The sequence below is a fragment of the Monomorium pharaonis genome, chromosome 3 (genome assembly GCF_013373865.1).
Source record: "Monomorium pharaonis isolate MP-MQ-018 chromosome 3, ASM1337386v2, whole genome shotgun sequence".
In the NCBI taxonomy this organism is placed as follows: Eukaryota; Metazoa; Arthropoda; class Insecta; order Hymenoptera; family Formicidae; genus Monomorium; species Monomorium pharaonis.
In genome coordinates, this window is record NC_050469.1 from 18,980,376 (window position 1) to 19,008,321 (window position 27,946).

Genomic DNA, 27,946 nt, shown 5'->3' on the forward strand with positions numbered 1-27,946 from the left:
ATAGTAGCTTGAAATATTTTACATTGTGGTGACACGTAAAGACGTTGAAATTAACTACAAATATGCATGTCCAAATGCAAAACAAACGAACAGCTGAGATATTCTCACAACAATTGCTGAATATTGGGAACAGAAAGGTGACGGAAGAACAGAGCACAGGACGAATTTCATTGCCTAATAACTTTTGCAAATTAGTGATGTCAAAAAATGAATTGGTAGAAAAAGTGTTTCCGAATATACAAATTAATTATAAGAATCATGATTGGTTGAGTCAACGAGCAATTCTTGCAGCCAAGAACAAAGACGTCAACGAACTAAATAATATTCTTTCTAACATTCAAAGTAAAGTAGTAACATACAAGTCTTTAGATACTGTTTTGGAAGCAGATAAAGCGGTTAATTATCCAACAGAATTTTTGAATTCTGTTGGATAATTCACTCGATTTGCCAGGAATGCCACCTCACGTACTACAATTAAAAAACAGAGTGCCAATTATCATGTTGCAAAATATCAATCAGCCTAAGCTTTACAACGGAACGCGGTTGGCAGTAAAAAAATTAATGAGTAACGTCGTAGAGGCAACAATTATAACAGGACCTTTCAAAGGGGAAGATGTTCTAATTCCACGCGTTTCAATGATTCCAACGGACATACCATTTCAATTTAAGAGAATGCAATACCCAATACGATTGGCGTTTGCAATAACCATCAATAAAGCTCAGGGTCAATCTTTAGAATTGTGCGGCTTAGATCTAGAAACGGATTGCTTCTCACATAGACAATTATATGTTGCGTGTTCAAGAGCCGGCAAACCAGAGAATCTTTATATCTTCACAAAAAATGGAACAACAAAAAATATTGTATACCCTCAAATATTGTAAAATTAAATATTGTAACATGGAAAAACAATGAGTTTGGCGACAGAAGCGACGGAGGGATACAAGCAGCGGGTACGACTAAAGATGCAAAGGAATTAAAAGGAGAACGTTCTTTGCAATGCACGTAGGCGACAAGTAGGCGAGAGTAGATACAGAGGCCTTCTACGGGTGCAGCGGCGGAATACCGTGTAAAATTAGAGGAGCTTCGGGAGATGCGAGAGGAGTATGCGCGAAAGCAGGGGAACTTCGTGGAGGCATTGCGGGAGCTGCAGTACAGAAAAATGGAAAACTAGTTAAGTCTATCCGATAATATCCGTAAGCAAAGAAATGAGGGGGGCGCATCGCTAGAAATCGGTGCAAGCGTAAAATAGTGATGCAACGCGTGTATAAGAAGCAAGCGTGTGCGCGAGTAAGGATATGCGGGCGAACGGCTCAAATTTAAAGCCTGAGTTGATTTTTTCTGTGGAGCTAGGATTAATGAGTTGGCGCGAAAGGTTTGAGGAAATTAATAGTTTTTCGGAATTTAAAAAAAAGTGTTAGATGTTGGTTGGTCTGTTTCTTCGTATTGTTACAGTTTAAAGAAGGAAAGTAGTTAGATTGTAGAGGAAAATTGAAATTTGGATGAAAGAAACGATTTTGAAGAGGACTGCCACACCCACGATATTGGAACCGTGATTTTCCGTGGAATGAAGAGTAAACGCCGAGGCAGAGACAAGAGGAGTCGATAAAAAATAATGGGTCAATGGTGATTACTTCCCTCTTGTCGGAAGAAGAAGGAAGTCCTCTGGGCTCAAGAAGGAAAAGCACGGGCAGCGAACTAATGGGATTGAGCATAATAAACGAGTTGTCGAGAGACTACAAGTTAGATTGGAGAACTGGAATTGGATAAATAATAAAGTAGCTTGGTTAGAAGTTAAAAATGGATTTTTCCATTTCTACAGCGTGCGTACGTGAAAAAATAAATATGAAATGTGTGCTTATTCAAAAATAAAATAAAAAGAGCAACAGTAAAGCAAGGTTCTTGAAAGTTAAACAACAAAAGCAAAGAAAATTTGAAAAAAACGTAGCATAAAAATAGAGAGCCACAGCAACGCGTGGCAGGATATAGTTAGTTATTAATAAATAGTTATTAATAAATAAAAAGCAAGAAATAAGAGGAACATTAAAATTCTCTTAATATCTTTTGTTGTAATGTGTGGTTGTGACGCATACATAAAATTTAACAAATTACTTGAAATAAAATATTTTTCTTAATGCAAATTTATAAATTATTACTTTTCGTATTTAACTAATCAATATAAAAAATCACTGAATATATCAATAATTATTTAATATAAAGTATTTACAGGCTCTTTCTTTTCGTATTGTTGAACAAGAAACGAAAGTCAATAAAAGAAATATATCAAATTTAATCAACATTATTATTATTATGGAAAAGTTATAAAAATATTTATAAATATTCACAAAATATTACTTGTACAAATGTATAAAATATTTAGTTTATATTTTAATGATATATTAAATAAAGATTTTTTCTTTATGTATTATATATAAAATATGTATAAAATATTTATATAATAGTTTAAAAAAATATATATTAAAAAATATATATTAAAAAATATTTATAAATATTTATCATAAATATTGTGTGCTGTCTAGTATAATTCTAAATATAGAGATTGATGATACATATATATATATTTTAATATATATATAGATCGAGGCACTTAATTAAGTTTTTGAACGCAACTCAGCATATATACGGATTATTAAATTGATCTTATAAATAATTTATAATTTATTTATATATTAAATTTCACTTTGCATTGTTCTGTAATAACATTGATACGAGCGTGTTACGATTATACAATTTCTGTTACATAACTGTAACGCCAAAACGATATATAACAGTTATATTATCTGCGTATAACATATGTTACATAACAGGTTATTTCCATGTTATATAGCACCTACATATCACAAAAATAACAATGTTACATTACATGTAACTTCCATATTATATTGCCGCTATAACACGTGTTTACTGGGTAGTAAATGAATTAACGTAGTAGCTTCTTAATGGCGAAGAACTCAACAATGATGAAGAATTAGAAGATATTGAAAAAAATGAGAATGTATTTCGTAAATTTGCAAAACAATATCCATTTGCAAAAAAGCACATGTTCGTCGTCTTTGCTGTCTTCGGGAAATTTCAAAAAACGATTTTCGAGGGGGTTCTATAATTAACGTATTAAAATATTATAATTAATAAATTTAAAGGAATAGTAGACAAAAATAATTGTTACTCACTTCAATTTTCTTGTAGAAAAAATACGTTATATATAATCCTAAATTATATATATATATTTCTATATAACCTGAAAATTAAGGTGCAGTTTATAAATATTTAATTTATATATAATGTGTAAAAATAAAAAAGGATATGTGGTAATAAAAGATCACTTACGCGTATTATAACACTATATGTATTTTTATACTTTACTTCTATATTGTATATTAATACTTATATATTATTTATTAGCACTATAACTTTTGATGCCGTGCGTTATTATATTGTGATCGAGAGATATTATTTAATGTCATCTATCGGATAACATTTGAATAACTATTTCAAACATTCCCGCCAAAATAAAAATGTTAACTTCTAGATAATGTATTTTCATTATCAAAAAAATATCCTTTTCGGATCATCTTAATGATCTCATTAAGGGACTACATCTAGAGACGTAAAAAATAGGCCTTTTTTTCGATTTTTTTTCGAAACGTAATGTATATAATTAATCCTAGTTTTCTTTACTTTAAAATACATTCTTATAACATGTTTTAGAATAAATTTGAACTAAAAATATTTAAAAATGGCGGAGATATTGTCCTCGTCGCAAGACCTTGTTGAAAAAAGGTGATCCAATTGCAGCTCGTACAGGACTTATTTGAAACAGACCAGCCTAGAATTTTCTTAAACTGTATAAAATTATTTAGTCTTTATCGTGGCCGATTTTTAAAATATCGATTTTTGGCCAAATTGCGGCCGTTTAAAAAAAAAGTAATTTTTTAGGATAAGAATTGGTCGTTTTAACTGTAAAAAAGGTAAGGCCTCTAAAAAAACCGCCACGATAAAGACTGCCCTTTTTTATGTAGATATAGGAAGCGTTCCCACCAAGTGCGTCACGCGTCGCGTCGTCCTTCACATCCAATCAAAACATTTATTATATTTTATAATAAAATAGGATGTTTTGATTGGACGCGAAAGACGACGCAACGCGTGACGTGCTCGATGGGAACGCTCCCTAAGCCCTTCAAATTTCAAGTAAATCGGTCCAACCATTTCCGAAATATTTTTGGTACGCGTTTTGAAAACATGGTTTCGAGAAAAACGCGTTTAAAGTTTGACATTCGGTTAAAATATAGATAATTTTTTTTTTCAAACCTGGAGTCATCTATTCCAGGGCCATATAGTGAACCCTCCCCAGATATAGCGGCATCAAAGCGGGATCTTAGCTTGCCGACGTAATATTCTTGCGTAAGCTACCTGCTGCGAAGGATTAGGGCGCGCCCATCACGCCCCAGCGTCGTCGAACGCGCTTGGATCTTTCTCGCCATATCTCCGACAATTTTCAAGGAATCACTTTGAAACTTGTAGGGGATATTCTCAAGACGTTATACTTTACAAATATGCAAAAAACGAAAAATGCATTTTTTTTTCAAAATTTCTAGGTGTATATGGCAGTGGTGCAAGTTTTGGGCCGCGAGCACCTCGGGTGCTCCGCCGAGCACCGCCGAACACCGCCGAGCACCCAAACCGGTCGCGTTCGTACCTCGAGTCTCGGGCCGGCTCGGTCGCTCTCGCTGCGCCTGCCTCTACTCGGTTATTAAACAGAGAGAGAGAGACGTCCATCTCCCTTCCTCTAAGGCTGCCACGAAAGCGTGCGTTCAGCGGCCAGCGATTGACGCTTGACGAAAGGCACCTATGCTCCCCCCGTCCCCTCGCATGACCCCCGCTCATCTCAGCATCGCGATCGTCGAGCAGATCAATTGATATTAATCGCATTGATAGCATTGATAATATTATTTATAATTTTTATTAAATTTTTTACCATTAATTAATGTAATTTATTGTCTTATGAAAATTATAATAAATTAATTATAATAAAAATGTACATTAAATAATAATAAACATTTTTAATAAATTATTAATTATACAACTAAAAATAGAAAGAGCTGATGAGTTAGCAGCAAAAGATCTTTCTATCCAAATTCTTTATTCTATAATAGTTAATAGACATTTCGTTATTCGATCATTTTTAATATATAGTTTCCCCAAATGTACCATAAATATCAAATAAATACGCCAACATGCCAAATAAAAAATAAATTAAAATCTTATTGGTGGTAACAATAACATTAATTATTAAATCTTAATTACATTGCAACTTTTTTAAATATTAATAATCAATAATTATAAATACATATGTAAATTCGTGAAATATGTAAAATGAATGTAACGTGATCGTGTCATTCTTAAAATTAATTACAATGTAAATTAAATAAGAAAAATATGATAATAGTCCGCAATTTAACAAAATAAGAAAATAATAAAAATACATATATAATAACAAAACTCGTGTAACAAACTCATCTCCGACAAACTATTTAGTCACTGTTAAAACTCAACTAAGTCATATCCAACCGACATTTCAGGAATAAATGTGAGACAGAAAACTCTTTATCACGTATTCTATCACGTTACATTAATTTTACATATTTCATGGATTTATGTATGTATTTATAATTACTGAGTATTAATATTTAAAAAAGTAGCAATGTAATCAAGATTATTTAATAATTAATGCTATCGTTACCTCCGATAAAATTTTAATTTATTTTTGTTTACATACATAATAATAGAAAACGTGATAAATTCAAAAGTTTTTTGTCTCACATTTATTTCTGAAATGTCGGTTGGATATGACTTAGTTGAGTTTTAACAATGACTAAATAGTTTGTCGGAGATGATTCGAGTTTGTTACACGAGTCTTGTTTATTATATATATATTTTTATTATTTTCTTATTTTGTTAAATTGCGGACTACTATCATTTTTCTCTTATTTAATTTACTTTGTAATTAATTTTAAGAATGACACGATCACGTTACATTCATTTTACATATTTCACGAATTTACATATGTATTTATAATTATTGATTATTAATATTTAAAAAAGTTGCAATATAATTAAGATTTAATAATTAATGTTATTGTTACCACCAATAAGATTTTAATTTATTTTTTATTTGGCATGTTGGCGTATTTATTTGATATTTATGGTACATTTGGGGAAACTATATATTAAAAATGATCGAATAACGAAATGTCTATTAACTATTATAAAATAAAGAATTTGGATAGAAAGATCTTTTGCTGCTAACTCATCAGCTCTTTCTATTTTTAGTTGTATAATTAATAATTTATTAAAAATGTTTATTATTATTTAATGTACATTTTTATTATAATTAATTTTATTATAATTAATTTATTATAATTTTCATAAGACAATAAATTACATTAATTAATGGTAAAAAATTTAATAAAAATTATAAATAATATTATCAATGCTATCAATGCGATTAATATCAATTGATCTGCTCGACGATCGCGATGCTGAGATGAGCGGGGGTCATGCGAGGGGACGGGGGGAGCATAGGTGCCTTTCGTCAAGCGTCAATCGCTGGCCGCTGAACGCACGCTTTCGTGGCAGTCTTAGAGGAAGGGAGATGGACGTCTCTCTCTCTGTTTAATAACCGAGTAGAGGCAGGCGCAGCGAGAGCGACCGAGCCGGCCCGAGACTCGAGGTACGAACGCGACCGGCTTGGGTGCTCGGCGGTGTTCGGCGGTGCTCGGCGGAGCACCCGAGGTGCTCGCGGCCCAAAACTTGCACCACTGGTATATGGCCCCTTAAGACGTCACATATATATTATATAAATTGGATGCAAGCTATCCATTAAGTCTATTAAAAAATCTATTGGTTCAGTCGTCATTGAGAATCCGATAACTACGGATTTTCGCAAACGACGTCTCGCGTAAAAGAAGCAGCGGTGCTTGGTGAAAATGTAAAATCGGAGCGTAAGTCGATTGTAAAGGGAGAGTAAGAGCGTAAGTCGAATGTAAAAGGAGAGTAATAGAAGCGTTAACAAACCTTCTACAAAGCGTAAATTGAAACAATGAAATGTAAAAGAAGCATTAACACTTCTTTTACATTTCATTGTTTCAATTTACTTTGTAGAGAGTTTGTTAACACTTTTATTACTCTTTCTTTATATTCGACTTACGCTCCAATTTTACATTTTCACCAGGGTGGTGCCTCGCGCTGCGCGGACATTTGGCGCGAAGCACTACCGTGCTTCTTGATATGATATCTAATTGAATGCAACAATAAAGTCAGAAACAACACTGCTGAAAGATATCTTTTGGACAATTTATATACAGATAACTTTAAATAACAGTAAATTGATAATTTTTCGATGCCTTAAAACAGTCATATATCAGATAAAATAATACGATGACTTTTAGACCAATTTTCCCTTCCATTAAGAAATCATAAAAAAGATAACATTAACAATAAAACAGATATCGATTAATAGGAATACATTGATTATCTTATAGTAAAATTCTAAAAGCAATCTTACAATGATAACTTATAGGCATCAATTAATAGATATTATAGTGTGCTTTCCAGTAAGGCACAATTGGCTTGTTCTTTTTTGCTGCACTAGTGCAACAGGTTAGAGTAAGACAAATATATTTTTTCTCACTCTACCTTATTGCATCAGTGCAGCGAAAAAGAACAAGCCAAGTGTAACACAGGCCGGTATTCATAGTCAGATTTTAAGTTCAAGAATTGTCTTAAGTCTAGCTTCGAGCCGACTTGAGACTTACTTAATCAATGAAATAACAGCATTGACGTCTCAAGATCGTGCTTAAAGATGGGTCTTAAATAAGATTCGACTATGAATACCGGCCACAGTGTCCACTAGTGTGAGTAAGACACACTGATATGTTCTTTCTCACACTGTTACACTGTATCTATTAACATGAGAAAGGGGAGCGGTGCATTTGCACACGGTTGAAATGGACACGGTGCTTTTGGACACGATATCTTGCGCATGGTTGAAATGGCCACGGTGCATTTGCACACTGTGCATTTGGACACAAAAAAAATTTTATTAAAAATGTATACCAGTTATATGCACATGTAAATTTGACCACCGGATATTTGCACACGAAAAAATGCCCACCGTTCACTTGGACACGTAAAAGTTGCACACCATTTATTTGCACACCGCTCACTTGCACACCGTTTACTTGCCCACTACTCATTTGCACACCAAGAAATGCGCACCGATCATTTGCACACGAAGCAATATAACATGTTATATAACATGTTATCTAACCGTCACACAATAGTTACATGCGTTCCGTTTCACGCATGATACGCATATTCTGTTTCTGAAAATGATAACATAAAGAGACTTCTAAAAGATAACATAATGATGTCAAACCTAACCAATGCGCCGTTTTTTTAGAACAGAAAGATATCATGAAACTGATATTTAAAAGATTTCTTAAATCGGATATTTTTAAATTGTAACTAGAGAAAAATAAAATAAAAAAAATTTCATTTTTTTTTTTTAATTATTTTAATCAATAGTACATACTAATGTTAGAACCAATTTTTATCAATTAATTAAATTTAAGTTATATTATTTTATTTTATTCTTACTTGCCATTGGTAGGTTTTGAACCCGGGACCTTAGGATGACAAACCTTGTACTCTATCCACTACGCCAATTTGATTCATTGATATGGGTATTTGTTATTGTCTACATATACCTACATGTTATAAATTGACGCAATTAGGGAGCGTCCCGTTTGCCCCATATTGAAGTTTGGTCAATATTGACCACGGGGTGGATTGGCCACGTTAATATTGGCCACGTCAATATTGGCCACGTCAATATTGCCCGCGTCAATATTGGCCACGTTAATAATGGCCACGTTATTATTGGCCACGCGTCAATATTAACCACGTCATTATTGCCCACGCGTCATTATTGTCCACGCGTCACTATTGGCCACGTCATTACTGTATATGGGTTTGCGACTTGGACGGGGTGGGTGCAGGAGGGGGGGTCGAAGGCCCCCCTTGCACCCCGAATTTTAAACTTTATTTCTGGATGACTTTACTATCTATCTCGAGATGGCGTATTTTTCGCGAAAAAGATTTATCTACTAGATTAATAAAAGGAGCTCGTCGAGAACAGAGAACCAAGTACGATTGCACCATTCACATATGATATTGGACTGATCAGTCTAATATTTCATTTTTGTTGATCTTAATTTTGACAAGATTTGCTCTATTCTTGTCACAAATTTGCTATCATATTGTGTACAGCAAGGTTTGCCTTGTTCTTGCTGCAAATTTGTTGTTATGCTTTACTAGAAAATTTTATCGTGTTATTTGCATAAAATATGCATCATACTATTTACAACAAGCCTTGCAACAGCAAAAGCTAAGCTTAATGCGGACACACCTTGTCGTAATTTTGCTGCAAAGATTTGTTCGAGTTTGCGGCAAACTTCGCGCAAAGTTTGCGTCATTTTGCTAGCTGGGATATTTCGTTGCTATTTGCACTAAATGCACCTATTCGATCAATCTTCAACTACTTCCAGCTAGGAGAAAACGAACACAGCGTTGGGAATTCTCAATACTACCAACTTAACTTTTTTTCCCAACACCAGCTAAAGCTATTTTTGAACGCAGGCACTATGTTATACTGTGTCTTACTGAAAAGCACACAGGCTGTTTTCCAGCTAGGTACACAGACGACACAGTGTAAGGGTGCAGTCCCATTAAGCACGGATCGGAATGATCGGATTTCTCACTAGAATTGAGCAGTCCGTTCCAGTTCCGTGCGGTAAAAATTTGCTCTACCAGTCCCATGTAGCAAAACGGAACGGAATGTCACATCGGTCGCAGGTTAATATGCTTAATTCATCGATATTTTGTTATTTTGATGCGACTGAAGCGATAACATACATAATTTGTGCAATTATCTTGCCGATAACATTGATGTGTGTACTCTGAAATACTGAATTGTAAGAATGAAATATATTTTCTAACCAGATTCTGTTCTGTTTTTGCTATATGGGACGGGTAGAGAAATTTTTTACGGAACAGAACAAACATGCGTGGTTAAGTTGAGAGAAGAAATTGAAAGAAACGTAAACAATACTTTGTAATATTAGACAGTTTTAATTTTAACGTGGGACTGTGCACGTGCTCCTTGGACCCGAGTTTGTGATTTCAACTACGTATTTTTGGCGAAGTCGTATTGTCTGGACAATTCTATATTTATATCTGGACATTGCTGAATATCAACTTGCTGGAGCTTGTATGAAAATATATTTTGAAACACGTAACGATGGATGAAAAAACAATCTTATTAATTATGTTTAAAAAATTGCAAACGGTGAAGAATTTGCCAACTTGGCATGCTGTATCGGTGTTTGAGAGAGTGCGAAAGCTGTATTCAACATAACAATTTAACGATACGTGTCGTATCGTATTTGTATCGTCATAACAATATAACGATACCGAACTGTCGTTAAGAGTTACAGAATAGGTCTGTTGTACTCCTCGTTGTGAGTACGATTTTGGGATCGCTGCCAGAGATCTCGCGAGGAAGGTATTCCGTCACATACACCGTTATTTGTCTTGAACACTTTTATTCTTGTATTCAGTTACAATAGTTAGATCGCGACCCCGCAAGGCAGAGTGTCGCGTCTAGGAACTTGTTGTCCACGACCCCGCAAGGCAGAGTGTCGTGGTTGTATATTTAGTATAAGTTATCTCGGCGATACACGACCCCGCAAAGCAGAGTGTCGTGTGTAGTCTTAGTTTGTCTACTTCGGATTGACCCGATCCTCACCTTCTTTCGCCGGTTTATATATCCGATAATTCGGTAGTTGGATCGAAAGAAGGGGAGGATTGCGTGAGGGCGTAAATCGGTCAGTATTCCAAATTATTGCTTAGACAGCAAGTGCTGTCTAAGGAGCATTGCGCTAATTGTCGAGCGGATTGCGCGAAACCTCGCGCGATGCGCTCGATGCTGACTGCAGCTGACCGACTTACGTCATCGTGTTACTGACACCTTATCGTTATGAGTGTGTCACTCATAACATCCCTCCCCCCTGATAAAAAGAAAATGAGGGGACTGAATTTTCGCTGTTAGCTTAAGGCTGTATCGGGCCCTCGTATATCGGATTGCTTATGAATTTAGTTTTTCTACGCTTATTAACTATTACAATAATAATTACAATACTAATGATTACTATGCTTATTAGTGTTGCTGATCCCATTGAATATGCAATTGTCTCTATAAAGTTAGTATTGTTCGTTTGAGACGTTATTTCGTCCAAACTTTGGCTGAGTGCCGTTAGTTCGTTAGAGTCTTTTATAACTTTTTGTAACTGCGGTACCGACACTGGTTTTAGTCTTCTTTTATCCTCTTCGCGGAGTCGCGAGAGATTGTAGCCGGGCACGTGGGCTACGATCTGGTGTGTTATCTCTTGTTCTGGTGCTCGTAATATGACGAATCTTGAGGTCAAGGAACATCCAGCATTCACTGTTATTTTGCCCGATCGATTGAGGGTATGCTTTTCTTCTTGTTGATCCGTGCAGGTTAGTGTTATCTCCTGCTCTTTTGCCGTCGAAAATATCCAGGCCCTTGGCTCTGTTAGAGCTATCCAGATAGTTTCGTTTGTTACAAGGTGTCGGGTTTCGCATTTTTTATCAGTTATTTCTATGTAAGTTTGCACTTCGCAAGGTGCATTTTCTTGCACATGGTAGATAGGCTGACCTTGGTCGCACGTGTAGGTATCACGTTCCTGTACACATGTGCTTAGTTCGTGTTCTTTTAATACGAGGTAGTGGCGATTAGCTTTGTCAATTCCCAATGTTGGGTGTGTAATTTTCGCTATTGTGAATACGTTGCCATGCTCGTGTACAGGCAGTGGTATCACGTTGACGATATCGTACTCTGGTTGAGTAATCATTGGAAATTTCAGGATCGTATATACGAAGGGGCTGTTGAAATATGCGCTTGTTTTTACATATTTTACGATGGTTCGCCAGTTTCCAAGTTCCACTTTGAAAGGGAAATGCTTTTCTTTTGCCAGCTGTAGAGTGGCTTCATCCAATTCCTGGATTATTTGATCGACAGGCAGTAGGTGCGTCATAATGGTTGCATCCCGTGTGTGTGTGAGGTATTCGATGATGTCCTCCATGTCGTTGGTTAGATCCATTATTATTGCATTGATGAGTGTTAGGTATTCATTGATTTCTTCCCGTAGTAGGGTGTCAGCTTGCTTTTGGCGGATTTGGTTTGCAATTTTGGCCAGCAGATTTTCGTTGTAATTTAGTGTTTGCTCGAGGGATTTCAAGTGCCCTATTGTGCCGTTTATTATCTTTAATTGATTTTTTATGACGTGGTTATTTATCCTTTGATTGTTTTGCAGCATTTTCATCTGCTCTTCTATTCTGCTTGCGTCTTCGGAGTCCATGGTCCCGAACAAGGTTTTTCCTATAGTGCCAATGGCGTTTATTAATCCTCGTTTGCTTCTAGGGTGTTCATACATGGACATTAGCCGTATCATCGTCGCCATGCCTTTTGCGTTTTCTTTACGTAGTATTGTTAGTGTGTTTTGGCACATCCTGTTGGTGCTTCCTGTTGTTTTCTTGCAGTATTCTTCCGCTCGTTGGATGTACTCTTGTAGTGCGTGCCATCGATGGCTGATGCTAATAACGTCAGTCTTGATCACTATTTTCCACGTAGATTCTATTAATTGTAGTTTTCCGATCTTTTCAAAGTACATTCCTGGCTCGTGTGCAAATTTTTCAATTTTGCATGGTATGGCGTTTTTTGTTTCCGCTACTCTCGTGCAGCTCCACGTGAGGAGTCCCCTGCAACGATAGTGTAATTTTATGCGGGTTTTTATTTCATTATCACATTTTAATTCTATCGCCGTTGATGCGACTTTCTTCAGTCCGCGTCCGTCAGTTCTGTCGTCTTTACGGTCTTTACGTTGTGTTTCGCGTCATGTGTTTCCGAAAGCCTTTGTCTGACGCGTCTACCGTTCGTGACGGTGAAGAGGAGAATCCGGACGTATTTTTTTCTCCTCTCGTTAGTGACATTGAGAGTGATGACGAAGATGATTTCTTCGATGAGTTTTTTGTAGTTGACGACGATTTTGCTGTTTTGACAGCTATGGATTTGTCGACGGTGCTTCCCGCGGATGCTGAGTCTGATTCAGACTCTATTCATAGTGCTGAGACTGTAGTTTTGGTGCCACGATCTTCGGATGAGGAGGCGTCTTCTTTGCCTGAGCAATTGTCCGAGGTGGACGCTTCGGCTTCTCTAGCCGATTTTATCAGTGACCTTGAGTGGGGTCACGAAGAGATTTTTGGATTGGTTATTAGTTTGGACGGTGCCTTGCCCCAGGAAGGAGGGGAACCGGATATTGAGAAAGTCGACTAGCACTTTTTCCATATATACTTTTATAGTGTTTAGTGTAGTTTTAATTAGTGAATAGTGTTCTTATTTGGGCCCTTTCTTGGCGATTTCTCTACGTACTGGTGAGTCTTTCCTTACTTATTTTTATTTTCTTTTATTCTTATGCTTCTATGAACGGTTTCAATCTATTTGCGTGTACGCGTGTCGACGTCCTGCCCTTTTTTATTGTATAATTTGCGTCTGAGTGTTTTTCAGTGATTGCGTAGGGTCCCGTCCATTTCGCGTCTAGTTTTTTAGATCTCCCGCGGCGGAGAGCTTCATCATACAGGAGTACTTTATCTCCTATCTTGTATTTTATTTCTTTAGTAGTTTTATCATAATAATTCTTGGCCTTTTGTTTTTCTTTTTTAACTTTTTCCCTCGCGATCTGGTTCGTTGCCCTTATTTTTTCTCGCAGTTCCTGTGCGTAATCCTCGTAGTTATACGTAGGATTCGGGGGTCTGCTCAGGGCTGTCGGTAGTTCGGCTTGTCTTCCGAAAACTAGTTCAAACGGAGTGAATCCAGTCGCCGTGTGGGGGGTAGTATTATACGTATGCATTGCATACGGGATCCATTCGTCCCAGTCCGTCTGCTCTTTATTTATAAAATGTCGCAGATATTCCGCTAATGTTCGGTGCGATCTCTCAAGGGTGCCGTTGCTCTCAGGGTGGTAAGCAGTGGTTTGGATTTTGTCTATCTTCAGTAGCTTACACGCGTTTTTGAAGATTTCGCTTGTAAAGTTTGTCCCTTGATCTGTCAAGATACATTCAGGTGTACCGTATTCTAGGACAATCTTTGTGACAAACTCCTTGCTTACCGTGTTTGCCTCTTGATTTGGAATCGGCATCGCCTTGCTGAATTTTGTCAGGTGATCTTGGAACGTTAGCAGGTACTTATTTCCATTTGCTGTCTCTGTCAGTGGTCCCACGATGTCCAGAGCGCATTTTTCGAATGGTCGGCTGGGGGTATCCGTAATTACTAACGGTATTTTATTTCTTTTAGATAGTTTGTTTTTCTGGCAGAGTTCGCATTTTTTAATATGTTTTTCTACGTCTGCCGTTATTCCGGGCCAGTTATATTTTAATCGTATCCTTTTTAGGGTTCTTTCGACCCCTTGATGCCCTCCGGTGGGTGCATCATGGTATTCGTATAATATTTTTCGCTTTTCTTCTTCCGTGTAGCTTTGCACGGTCTCATTATTTTTGTTTTCTTCGTTGCTCATGTGTATTTGATTGTGCTCTCCGTCTTCTTTTAACGCGAGCATTTTATCAGCCGTCTCCGTAATGTGAACCTCTGGTTTCACGTTGCGGCTCAACGCATCGGCGTTTGCGTTCGCGCGTCCGGCCTTATGTACGATTTCGTAATCGTATTCTTCCAATTTTAAACGCCACCGGATTAATCTCGATCCAGGGTCGTTTACACTGAATAGCCATACAAGGGGCTTGTGGTCAGTGATAATTTTAAACTTGGTGCCGTATATGTACGGTCTGAAATGCTTGACGGCCCATACTATAGCCAGTAATTCTTTTTCTGTTGTGCTATAGTTTTGTTCTGCACGGTTTAGCACTCGACTCGCATATGCTATGGGGCGGTCTTTGCCTATCGGTCCTTGCGATAGTACGGCTCCCACTGCGTAATCGGAGGCATCCGTTGTTACGTTGAATTCTTTTGAGAAATCCGGATACTGAAGTACCGGTGCGGTCATTAGCTTCTCTTTTAGTATGTCGAAAGCAATCTGTTGCTCTGTGGACCATACGAATTTTTCTGACTTTTTTGTCAGCTTAGTTAGCGGCTTAGCTATCCTCGAAAATTCGTTGATGAACTTTCGGTAATATCCGGCGAGGCCTATGAAAGATTGCACGTCTTTCACCTTCTGAGGTGCCGGGAAATCTTTTATCGCCTGTAATTTGGCGGGATCAGGGGAGATTCCCTCTTCTGAGATTATGTGTCCCAGGTAATTTACTTCTTTCCGCAGGAACTCACATTTGTCCGGCTGCAGTTTTAAATTGGCTTTTTGTAAGCGCTGTAGTACTTCCTTTAGACGTTTATTATGGTCTTCCAGACTTGAGCCATAAATAACTATATCGTCTAAGTACACAAGGCATTTTAGCCCTTGCATTCCCGTGAGTACTGAGTTCATCAGCCTCTGGAATGTTGCAGGTGCATTTTTTAACCCAAATGGCATTCGATTAAATTCGTAATGTCCATATGGAGTGGAGAACGCTGTCTTTTGCCTATCGCGTTCTGCCATGGGTATTTGGTGATACCCTGACGCTAAATCTAGCGTAGTAAAATACTTGGCGTTTCCTAGTTGGTCCAAAATTTCTTCGATATTGGGCAATGGAAACGAGTCGCCGATCGTTAGATCGTTTAATTTTCGGAAGTCGATGACTATCCGTAGTCGCGGTTTTCCGCTTGAGTCAGCTTTTTTGGGAACCACTAATAAGGGTGCATTCCACTGACTTGTACTTGCTCTGATTATTCCATCTGTGAGCATCTGCTTCATTTGATTATTTACTTCCTCCTTGTGCTTGGTGGGGAGGCGATACGGCCGTACGTTTACCGGTGCCGTGTCAGCGCGCGTGTGGATCTCGTGTTGCACGGCGGCCGTGCAAGACAGGGGTTCTCCGTTCAGATGGAAGACGTCTTGATAATCTTCGCATAAGCGCAGGAGGGCCTGCCGTTCCTCTGAGTTGAGGTGTTGCGTTCGTAGCATTTGTCAAATCCGCTCCTTCCGAGGGAGGTGAGATTTGTTTTTTGGTTCAGCGACCACGGTGTAAATCTCGTGAGGATTTTTCTCGCTTAAATCCTCTACGGTAACGACCGGTGTGTTGATCCGTATTGTCTTATCAGTGGTATTGATTACACTGATCGGACATGAAAAATTTTTTGGTTTTACAAGGCATCTGCCAATGTAAACCCCTGGAGCTGGTTCCTGGGCCCGTACGACTCCAGTTTTGTTTCGATTAGTCACGGCCCTTACAATTGTTTCGCTGCGAGGTTTTAACACGGTTTGTTGATATGACTTGAATTTCAGAGTAACGTCTCTTATCGTTAACTTTTTCTGGTTATAATCGCACGTTACTTGTTGCTTTCGTAGGAAATCTAATCCTAGGATGCCATCGTATTCTAGCGGAAAATCATCCTTTACTACGTATATCGGATGCTTTATCTTATGCTTGCCTAGCTCTATTGTCGCCTGTATTTTTCCTATGGTGTAGACCTTGTGGCCTGTTATCCCGACGAGGGCTATTCTTTCATGGCGAATTTTGGTTTCGCCTTTTAAATTTTTTACCTTTATTAACGAGAGTGTGGCTCCGGAATCGAATAACATGTCGATTTTTCCTGATTTGGTTTCTCGTATTGAAAGTGTGACTAAGTCGAGTCCGCTATCTTTGTGTGCGTCTCGCTTTACATGCGTAACTTGATACGCGGCGGCGGTGCCCGTCGTGCTCGAGTCATCGTCCGAGCTCTCGTCGCTACTTGCCGTATCGGCATGTTTTATCATTTTGACGGCCTTACTTGTACGCTGTTTAGCGTCCTTTTCTATTTTCCTTTTTGGCTTTGCTTCCGGGCGATCCTCGTCTTTCGGTGGAGGTCGTCCACGCAGGGTCCAGCAGTCGTTTCGGCTGTGGCCCGTTTTCTTGCAGTAACTGCATTGTTGTACTGTTGTATTTACTCGTGGCCGTCCTTCCGGTCGGGGTAATTCGAACCGGTTGGCGTATCTGCTGCTTCGGCAGTCTCTTCCATCGTGCCCGATTTTTCCGCACTTTCCGCAACGGATGATCGGAGCACGGTTATTGCGTTGGGCATTTGGCATATCCCGCCTATTGCCGTTGAGGCGCGTGCTTGCCCCCTTAACTTTTTCTTCCGCACTAGCTCCTGCGATTGCTTCTTGAAGCGTGTTGTACCGTTGGGCTCGAACTAATAGCTTTATTTCTTCGTGTAGCCCTATCTGGTAGTTGTAAAGGGCTTGTTCCTTGATGCTCTCAAGTATCGCCCGCTGCTGTTCTATTGTATGGTTTTTTCCTTCCTCCATGGATTCGTATAACTCCATGGCCAAGTTGTCTACTCTTCGTCCAAATTCTTGAGCGGTTTCGTTTGACTTTTGTTTCAGGGAGTTAAATTCGAGCTGCAAATGGGCGGTGCTGCGCTTGCCCAGATATTCATTTTCTAATTCCCTTTTTAACTGGTCGTAGTTTTCTATATCGCGAGTGTGGAAATCCATCATCGCCTTGCCCTTGAATTTGGTACATAGTATCGCGTCGAGGAGTATGAATTCGTCCGACGGATGTATGTTTTTCATCGCATAGGAGCTGGCGTTTAAAAATTCTCGTACTCGTTCCCTCGAAGTTCCATTAATTTCGGGGATCATATTTCGCGCTTCTTTCAAGCTTAAATTGTAAGTGTTGGTCCCATGCCGATGTCGTACATCTCGGGGTGAGTGCCCATATGACAGATCTAACGCATGGTTAGTCGGTTGTCGCGTATTTCTAGCCGTTTCTCGCGGCGGCGGCTGTGCTTCGTGTCGGTTTCCAAGCTGGAAACGAAGCTCGCGAATTTCGAATAGCAGGTCATGGAGCATCATATTCTCCATGGGATGCATCGGTCGCCTATGAATTTGTGGCGCCGTCGGTGAACTTCCGCTTTGTTCACTTAAATTATTACGGAGCTCTTGTGCTTCCTCTTCGGGTTCTTCCCGGATTACGCGAGGCGACGCATGTGGTAGGGAGCGTGTCGACGGTCCCGCTACGTCTGTCCGCGTTGGTGAACGTGTGTCCATATTGTCGTTTATTAGACTAAAGTTTGGTCCCTGTATCGGGAACGCGCGTTCAGTCGTGATATTTGGCGAATTTGCTCGACTATTCAAAAGTCGAAGCGCGTTATCGAATATTTCTTCTAACGCGTCTTGAACAACGTTAAGCGCTGTATCAGTGTTTTGGTCGGACATTTACGTTCGAGTGTAAGCGCGTGTGCTGAGTTCGCGTTTTATTTCGCGGTATCGTATGTCGCGTTGCGCTAGTGCGTTTGCATTCGTATGCCTTTGAAGTACAGTAGCTATCTTAGCTATGTCTTTTTACGGTAATCGCGGTTACCGGGGGTCAACCGATATTTTGCTCTATTCGTGTTACAGTTTTATGTCGTCCTACGCTCGTTTCGCGTTACAATTTAATGTTTGTCGGACTTACATAAATACGATGAGCTGCATGGTGCGGCGATCAGCTGAGCCTTGTCGCGGTAGGTCTCGGCGTCGTCTCGAGTTTCTCTCTTATCGCTGACGCGCTATGTACGCTCCGGCGTGGCTGGCTTCCTGGCCTGTACAGCTGATTGCTCGGTGACGCTTGGTTCCTCTTGGATCTTCCTTTTGGCAGTGCAAATCCCACCGCTGCCACCACTGTTGTACCCCTCGTTGTGAGTACGATTTTGGGATCGCTGCCAGAGATCTCGCGAGGAAGGTATTCCGTCACATACACCGTTATTTGTCTTGAACACTTTTATTCTTGTATTCAGTTACAATAGTTAGATCGCGACCCCGCAAGGCAGAGTGTCGCGTCTAGGAACTTGTTGTCCACGACCCCGCAAGGCAGAGTGTCGTGGTTGTATATTTAGTATAAGTTATCTCGGCGATACACGACCCCGCAAAGCAGAGTGTCGTGTGTAGTCTTAGTTTGTCTACTTCGGATTGACCCGATCCTCACCTTCTTTCGCCGGTTTATATATCCGATAATTCGGTAGTTGGATCGAAAGAAGGGGAGGATTGCGTGAGGGCGTAAATCGGTCAGTATTCCAAATTATTGCTTAGACAGCAAGTCTAAGGAGCATTGCGCTAATTGTCGAGCGGATTGCGCGAAACCTCGCGCGATGCGCTCGATGCTGACTGCAGCTGACCGACTTACGTCATCGTGTTACTGACACCTTATCGTTATGAGTGTGTCACTCATAACAGGTCTACTAATGATGTTTTTCCAATACAATGGTGTTTTAAAACTTGTGCGGTCAGAAACACCCGCCCGATTCGTCCGGAATTGAGGAAATATACACGTTCCGATCGGACGGAACAACCAGATCAAGAATTCACTAGAAATCTCTAGCAGAATCCGTTCCGTCATTCCGATCCGTGCTTAATATGGGACTGTACCCTAACACTGTGTCCACTAGTGTGAGTGAGGCACACTGGGAGCTTTTCAGCAAGAGACACAAATTGACACAGCAGTAATTTTGTCCTTGTCTCTCACTGAATATCAAACAAAGACAGAAATGTTTTTTCTCTTACTAATGGACACAGTGTTACACTGTGGTTGCGTTCGGAGAGCACTCTTTTGGCGCTGTGAGCGTGCTCTATCTTTCTTCGACATTTACTAAGCAACAAGGATAGAATGATACTTTTAGCGCTAATAGCAGCCTTGTTCGTTTTGTCTGTACTGGGTCTACTCGGAGCTAACCCAAGCAGACCAACGCACTCTAATAGGTTGATTTCGATGACGCCAACCTATTAGAATGCGTTGCTCTGCTTGAGTTTGCTCCGAGACCCAGAACAGCTAGATAAAACGAACAATACTAGCGTTTCCCCGAACCGAGCCTGTGTCGTCTGTGTACCTAGCTAAAAAACAGCCAATGCTACCTGGGTTTTGTATTATGCAGAAGTCTGTACGGCGGCTCTTAAGGGTGCTGTCCCATGAGCCTCGGAAAACGAAATCGGAAAGACGGAATGGAGGGGATCAACCAATTGCAAGCTTTCCGTTCAGATTTTCAATCATGGGGCTTTTTGCAAAGGACAGATCCATCGGGAAAAAGAAGAAGAACCATGGGGCTCCCCATGGAGTGATTTTTGACGGAATTGGAAGGCTATGGCTAACTTTATAACCTTTTTTTTTTGTTTTTTTGTTTTTACGAGGTGAGAATGCATTTACGCATACCCCCGCCGCCGATGACTCACGGGTTTGCGACCGGGGAGGCTAAGTCTTTCCCGGTCGCGTGCAATATCCGTTTTATCCATTAAACCCACCTCGTGCGGTACGCCGCTATCACCCTCAGTGCTAACCTTTGTAGCCTTCTTAGCCTTTCTCTGATAAATCTGTTTTTATCAATTTCGTTCCCCCATATTGGGGCACCATACATAATGACCGAATGAGCGACACCCGCATAGAGTCTTCTGCATCACTCACCCGGTCCCCTCAGGTTGGGCATTATCCTTATCATTGCCAATGCCATGTTCTCCGCTTTGGGCAGTATATATTTAAAATGGTTCATGAACTTCCATTTCCCATCTATAATTAAACCAAGATATTTTATTGTTCGCTTGGCTTCTATGAGTTCGTTCTCTATATTGATCTCGAATCTAGGTATACTGCTTGTGTTATTGCCGAAAGCTATTATTCGTGTCTTGCATGGCGATACCTTTAGTTCCAACTGTTCTATTTTCCTAATTACGATTTTGGTGTCCAATTCCGCCCTAAATACAGCACTATCCCAGTCCTCATCCGCCGCGAGGATCAGGGTATCGTCGGCAAAGCATAGTACTTTTGAATCTTCTGGTAGCATTAGGTTAAGTACGGAATTGTAAGCTAAATTCCACAGCGTTGATCCCAGGGCCGATCCCTGTGGAACCCCGCATGTTATGCTTCTCTCCACTAACTCATTATTGTTGATGTATATTAATTTTCTATCGCTTAAGTAGCTTTTAATTATGTTGGCTAAGTACGCAGGGACTTTTTTCCTATCCATGGCTTCTCTTATTGTCCACCACGGAAGAGAGTTAAAGACGTTCTGGATGTCTAGACTTATCGCGATTGTAGATTTCCCTTCCCCTCTATAGTTATCCGTAATCTTCTTAACGTCTATCAGCGCTTCCATTGTCGTACGTCTCTTTCGAAAGCCAAACTGGTTCCCCGAAAGTCCCTCTGTGTCTTCTAGATATCCATTCAATCTTTTAACTAATATCCTCTCGAGAAATTTTCCAGCTTCGCTAAGAAGGCATATAGGCCTATAGGATGGCTTTAAGTCCTCTTTGCCAGGTTTTTTTAGTAAGGTCAAGTATGCTTCTTTCCATTGCTTTGGAAATGATCCCTCCTTTAAACATTCCATGAAGCAATCCGCCCAATGGGTTGCCATTTCCATTATAATATTTTTTATAATTTTCCCGTGAATTCCGTCAGTTCCAGGAGCCTTCCTGGAGCTAATTTTTTTTGGCTGTTATTAAAATTTCCTCCTGCGTAACGTTAAACTCTTCATTCCATTCAGCCTCCGATCGTGGGCCATCGATTACCGTAGATCGTGGGAATAGCCCCTCTATAACAGCATTCAATATATCATCCGGTAGAACTTGAGTTTGCGGTCTTTCCATTTTACGTAATTTCTTGGATATTATCTTATATGGCATTCCCCAAGGATCCTCATTAAGTGTTAGCATAAGATCTTCCCACGCTTTTTATTTAGAATTATAGATTGCTTTCTTCAGTTCCTTCCTTTTTATTTTTAGATCCTTGTCCAGTTCCTTTTATCTATCTGGAGGGGCTTTTCCTCTCGCGCGCGTTGCCTTCCTCCATAGTATGTTGCATCTTCTCCTAAGTTCCGATATTTCTTCGGTCCACCAGTAGACAGGTTTTATTATAGTCCTCCTCATTGATTTATCACTTATATACTTAAGAATATTGTTAATATTTTCGACTCGTTCTCCTAGCGTTTTTTCCCTATTGGGCTGTGTCCAGGTTTTTCCTATCGCCGAGATCGTCATCATCTCCTCATCGATGGTGGCCAGGCTCCATCTGGGTAGTCTCCTATTTAATTCCTCTGTACAGCCTTTACTTATGTTTCTTTTCTTACTTTTAATTTTTATATATATGTATTTATGATCTGACAGAGAATCGTTTTTCCCATCTACTTGCCATTCTGGTGTGTCTATAGTCGCTGCTTGATTTATAATTGCTACATCTACCGACGATACTCCTCTGGGATGAGTGCATGTGGGTATCTTTCTGTCATTTAATACTTTAAGATTTAAGCTAATGATCCAGTCTAGTAGGTACTCTCCCTTAGTGTTTTCTCCTAAATCCCAGTGAAAGGATCTAGCGTTAAAGTCGCCAAGAATGTAAATAGCAGAGTTCCTGTATTTGTCTACTATAGTCGTAAACGTATTTAAGTAGTTATTAAAGATTCTGACATTTTTCCTGGGAAAAATATATACCCCTATCACCACTTTGTCACCAAGACGGACTACCGCGTATCCTGGACCTTTTTCCAGTGGCACGCATGTTGCCTTATTTCCCGTATTCTGCCAGGTTATTGCCATACTGGGAGGACATTCTGTTGAACTATGCCATCTAGAATCCTGTATGGTTCCGCTATAATACATAAATCTATATTATTGTCTTTAATTGTGTTTAGTATTAAATCCTGAGCCATCTTACAATGGTTCAGGTTAATTTGTAACAATGTATATGACGTGAATGTTATTGTGCATCTCCTGAGGCTTCCTTCCAAATCTCAATAAACTCCTCATTATTCTCTGGATTTATTACTGTCTTACGTTTCTGTGACTTGCTACTCTTTGTCCCTTTTTTCTCCTCTTCCTTTTCTGGAGTTGATGTTACCTTTCCCTCTATTGCCTCGTTGTTCTCAATCATCTGTTCTGGTCGCAGACCATGACTTATAATTTCTCTCTCTCTCTCTCTCTCTCTCTCAACGAGGGGAATGCGTCTTATGCATACCCCCGCCCTGGGGAAAGGGGCGAGTGGGACTCACCGCCGCGCAACCGCAAAGGCGCGACGGCATACTCACTAAACCCCTCGGTAGTTGCCTGCCTCCGGGACAACCGGTGAACCGCAGGATCACCGAGGTACGCAACCGCGGTCCACCGTACGCCCCGAATGTCCCCCCCCCCCCCCGCGGCACCCTAAATGTGGGAGTGTAGTCGCGGGGGGCCCATCCCTGAGGGACGGCCGAGTTTTAAGCCGGCCGCCCCCCCCCCCCCCCGTCGTATGTGTAAAGGGCGAGAGACGCAACCACTCGTCCCCCGTCCCGGGACAGCCAAAAGATGGGGTAAGCCGTGTTTCCCCACGGCCCACCCCGGCCGCCCCACCAGAGGAGGGCGAAGGAGCCAGCTAGGGGACTCTCTCGTACGCCGATCTCCTCCGCCCCCCTCTCGCCCTACGGGCGGGATCGGCAGCTCTATCGGCCTCCCGATCCCGCTCCGCCGCCTCCTTCTGCGACATAACATCCTCGCAGAAGGAGGCTACCGCCCTCCATGACTCCTCATCGCCCACCATGGCCGCAACCACGGCGGGAAACGAAAGGTCCTTCCCTATTGATGACTTATAACCTAACCTAACCTAACCTAACCTAACCTACTTTAGCCAAAAGAAGGGAATAGTAATCATCTGTAATTATTAATTATAATGCGACAACAATATTTATTGTACGACAGTACGTTGTAATATTATAAGACTCACCTTATCAATTGTATTACGCAAAATCATGTAAGTTCAGGTTCAGGTTCCGTGTTCCGATTTTCCATAGCCTTCCAATTCCGTCAAAAATCACTCCATGGGAAGCCCCATGGTTGAAAATCGGAACGGAAAGCTTGCAATTGGTTGATTCCCTCCATTCTGCCTTTCCGATTCCGTTTTCCGAAACCCATGGGACCGATAAAATTTTCGTGATAACCATAGTATTCGTGATAATAACAATAATAGAGAATTAATCGATGTCACGTTCTTTGTAATCATTTTATCCTTCTACTTTCCAAATTGCAAAATTTAAAAAAATTGGAAAAGATTAAGATCCATAAAAACAGAGATACTTGATCGCAAATTAACCAAATCTTCTTCTAGCTCTTTTTAATCAAAATTGCTTTAAAATTATTTGAATTAATCGCGAATGAGCGTATAATAGAGCGTATATAGGAAAGAAATTTGACGTTTCAAGATCTGACAGGATGCAAATTTGGTTACAGATTTGAAAAGTAATAAGTAATAACCAAAGATTCCAAAATTCTTTTCATCATGCCGATGGAATTTTTGGAGCGGTTACCAGTTCCGAATCTTCGGGTATATACCGCCATAAGCTTCACCATATTGTCCTGCTCCATATACTATGCAACCCAAATAATCAAGGATCCTGCTTGGAGAACGAATCACACGCACGTCGATGTGACAGTAGCCTATCCTGGAAACGGCATTGATCCAACTGATCCGAGAAGTTTTGGCACGCATCTTAAAGAACTCTTAGAATGTATGGTGGTGGAGCCTGTATGTGTCTGGGTATGTTTTTTTCAAAAATTATATATACATACATATATATATATATCGTAGTTAATGAATGAATATAAAAATATGCAAAATAAAAAATTCAAATATGTACACAAGTTTTTGTTCATATTTTATTTTTGTTGTTACATCTCTGTTGAATTTTTCTTTTTTTTTTTTATATTTGCATTCAACAGCTTTGAAATATGTATAACTTGTAGATTTGCATAAGTATTAATTGTAAAATTGTTATAATACTATTATTAAGTAATTAAGTATATAGTTATTAAGTAACTTATAAATTATAGTTTTGCATATTGTAGTTTTGTCAAACAATAATAATTTGTCAGTTTTAAACAGTTAAAATGAATTAATGAGTTAAACCGAGATTAAAGTTAATCTATGTTGGTACAAATGAGATTTATGTCCGATTTCTTCACTTCCCAATAAAGTTATCCAGAGGATAAATATCAAGTTTAATCAATCACGTGCATGCATCTGGTAGTTTATCTCCTGGATAATTTTAACCGCAAGATAACTGGACGTGAAGAAATCGGGGGTTAGTTATCCAATTATTTCTGCAAGGTTAAAAGTTTGCTGAGTAATTCAATGTTACATGTAATATTACCATTTTTTGTTGTTACAATGAAAGTTTTGTGCATTTAAGAAATTATTTGTTTCATCAACAAAATAAAATTATTGATTTGGATGTTTAATTATATTATTTTGCAACATGTATATTATTATATCAATTATATTATTATTTTAATTATATTACATTGTTTATTTTATTTTATTTTATATTAATTTAATTATATTATTTTGTGACCGTGATAAAAAGAAAAAATGAAGTTGTGTTATATAAGTTTGCGGGTTTATCATTTTCAAAAGCTGTTTTTCATTTTTATATAACATGTATAAAAAATTTTATCACCTGCAAATTACACATTGGATAGCTCCATCCCTGTATTTCAAAATAATTGGCAAAACATTGAAACAGAGAATGTTTAAGCCTAAAATTAGATGACCTTTCTATGTAGCTATTTGGCAATGGTTAAGAAATTTCAACTGTCTATCATTTGTTTAAAATACACGTTTTGAAAAACATTTACTTCATTTAATTTTTTATACAAAATGTAAAGAATAAACGATATGGAATTAAAATTCAAATATATTTCTTTTGTATAAAAATTTGGTTTAATTATCACTATTGTTAGAAAAGTAACATATTGAATCAGACGTGAGGGAGGAAGGGGGGAGAGAGAAAGAGAGAGAGAGAGAGAGAGAGAGAGAGAAATTCTGTGTACGTACATGTGTGCGTGTGCGTATTCTACCTAATTATATTCAAACTTTAAGCTCTTTATTTCTCTATATATAATAGACTATATATAATAGATTTTTCTAATACGTACTATTTTATTTTTATGATAGACTTTAATCAACATGGCTTACTGCATGTTGATTCTTCTTGGTAAAACCATTCAAAAGCTTGTATTTGGTGAACTACGTGCCTCAGAGAGCCAACATTTAAAGGACAAGTTCTGGAACTTTATTTTTTATAAATTTATCTTTGTTTTTGGAGTTTTGAACGTACAATACATGGACGAAGTTGTACTCTGGTGGGCATGGTTTATGGCACTTGGTTTCTTAAGTCTTCTTAGCCAGCTTTGTAAAGATCGATTCGAATATGTGAGTATAACAAAGAGCAAAACTACAATATATGCCAACAGAAAATTTTTTTAGATCGTTAAAATATAGATCTAATAAAATCATACGAGATTTTGTATGCTTTATATAGATCCATGTAAATTTAAAATAAAATAAGAGTACATTTTTGTTTTTAAAATGTTTTTGTCAGAGATATTTAAAAATTAATGATTGAGTGTAACAAAATATTATTTCGTACATTTCAAGAAATATGTCTAATTTTTTTGTTTTAGCTGTCTTTTTCACCCACCACGCCAGGATGGAGTCATGCGCGACTTCTCGGATTGTTGGCGACAATTCTTGTGCTATCTTTCTTTATGCTTTTATTCTGTATCGCTGCAGCCTTCTTCTTCATATCTTTCAATACTTTTGCTTTTATGGCAGCTGAGGTAAGCGATGTAACGATGAATCAATTATATTTTGACATCAGTTTTATGATCGTTGTGTATCAAAATTATACAATTTCTAATATTTTCTACATACATATCTACACAAGTTCTTGAAATAAAAAATCTTTGTTAGTTTAAAATCACTTTGTGATTTAAGATTGAGAAAAATACAAAGCAAATGCTCTGTTATACTTTATCCAAAATATAATTGACTTTATCTCATATTAATTTTTTGTTTCGGTCTTCGCAGTGTATTCTACTTGGAGTCCGTACGATTCACGTCATGTTGCGCTATGTGATTCATTTGTACGATACTCGCGGCGCTGGCACTTCGGCGCAACGCTCTTGGGATAAACGTGGTCCATTGACCTATTATACAGATTTGATTTCGGAATTGATTGTGCTGGCAGTTGATTTTTTTCATCATGTTCACATGCTTCTGTGGAGTAATATCTTTTTAAGCATGGCATCGCTAGTGATATGTATGCAACTGAGATATCTGTTTTATGAAATACAACGGAGAATCACGAAACACAGAAACTATTTGGCTGTACTAAATCATATGGAGCAGAAGTATGTATACGCGCGTGTGTGTGTGTGTGTGTGTGTGTGTGTGTGTGTGTGTGCGTGCGTGCGTGCGTGCGTGCGTGCGTGCGTGCGTGCGTGCGTGCGTGCGTGCGTGCGTGCGTGCGTGCGTGCGTGCGTGCGTGCGTGCGTGTGTGTGTGTGTGTGTGTGTGTGTGACGTGCGCGCGCGCGCAAGAGAGAGAGAGAGGGAGAGTCATATTTTGATGTAATGGTTTTATTATTTTAATTTTATTGTAACCCTTATATATCTTACACATTTTTTTAGATTTTATTTATTAGTATCACAAACACGCGCGTCATGACATATTAAAAATCCATAGATATGTGTAAATTGTTATATATATCGTTAAATACAACAAAGAGCATAGCTGGATAAGCATGTGTATACTGCCCCCGCACGGATTTGATTGAGATTTTTACAAAAAGTTGGCATTGATGTGAGATTAAATTTCTTCAAGTATTATATCTGAAAAATAATTTTTATGGGAGTTATGGGGAAGAGAAGGAAAATCG

The 27,946-nt window shown here is 38.9% G+C and overlaps 1 protein-coding gene across 4 annotated transcripts in view; it reads left to right on the top strand.

Annotated features, from left to right (window-relative positions):
• LOC105830731 (E3 ubiquitin-protein ligase AMFR) overlaps window positions 1-27,946 on the top strand; it is a 49,901-nt gene that overhangs the window by 18,236 nt on the left and 3,719 nt on the right. The window contains exons 3-6 of one of the 4 annotated variants that reach the window (XM_036284713.1): window positions 24,460-24,766; window positions 26,183-26,440; window positions 26,692-26,847; window positions 27,098-27,420. In XM_036284713.1, the coding sequence (XP_036140606.1) occupies window positions 24,509-24,766; window positions 26,183-26,440; window positions 26,692-26,847; window positions 27,098-27,420 (995 nt within the window). In that variant the 5' untranslated portion in view covers window positions 24,460-24,508. Of the gene's footprint in view, window positions 1-24,459; window positions 24,767-26,182; window positions 26,441-26,691; window positions 26,848-27,097; window positions 27,421-27,946 lie in introns of those variants that run through there. The other 3 variants (XM_036284714.1, XM_036284715.1, XM_036284716.1) reach the window with 3 other exon arrangements.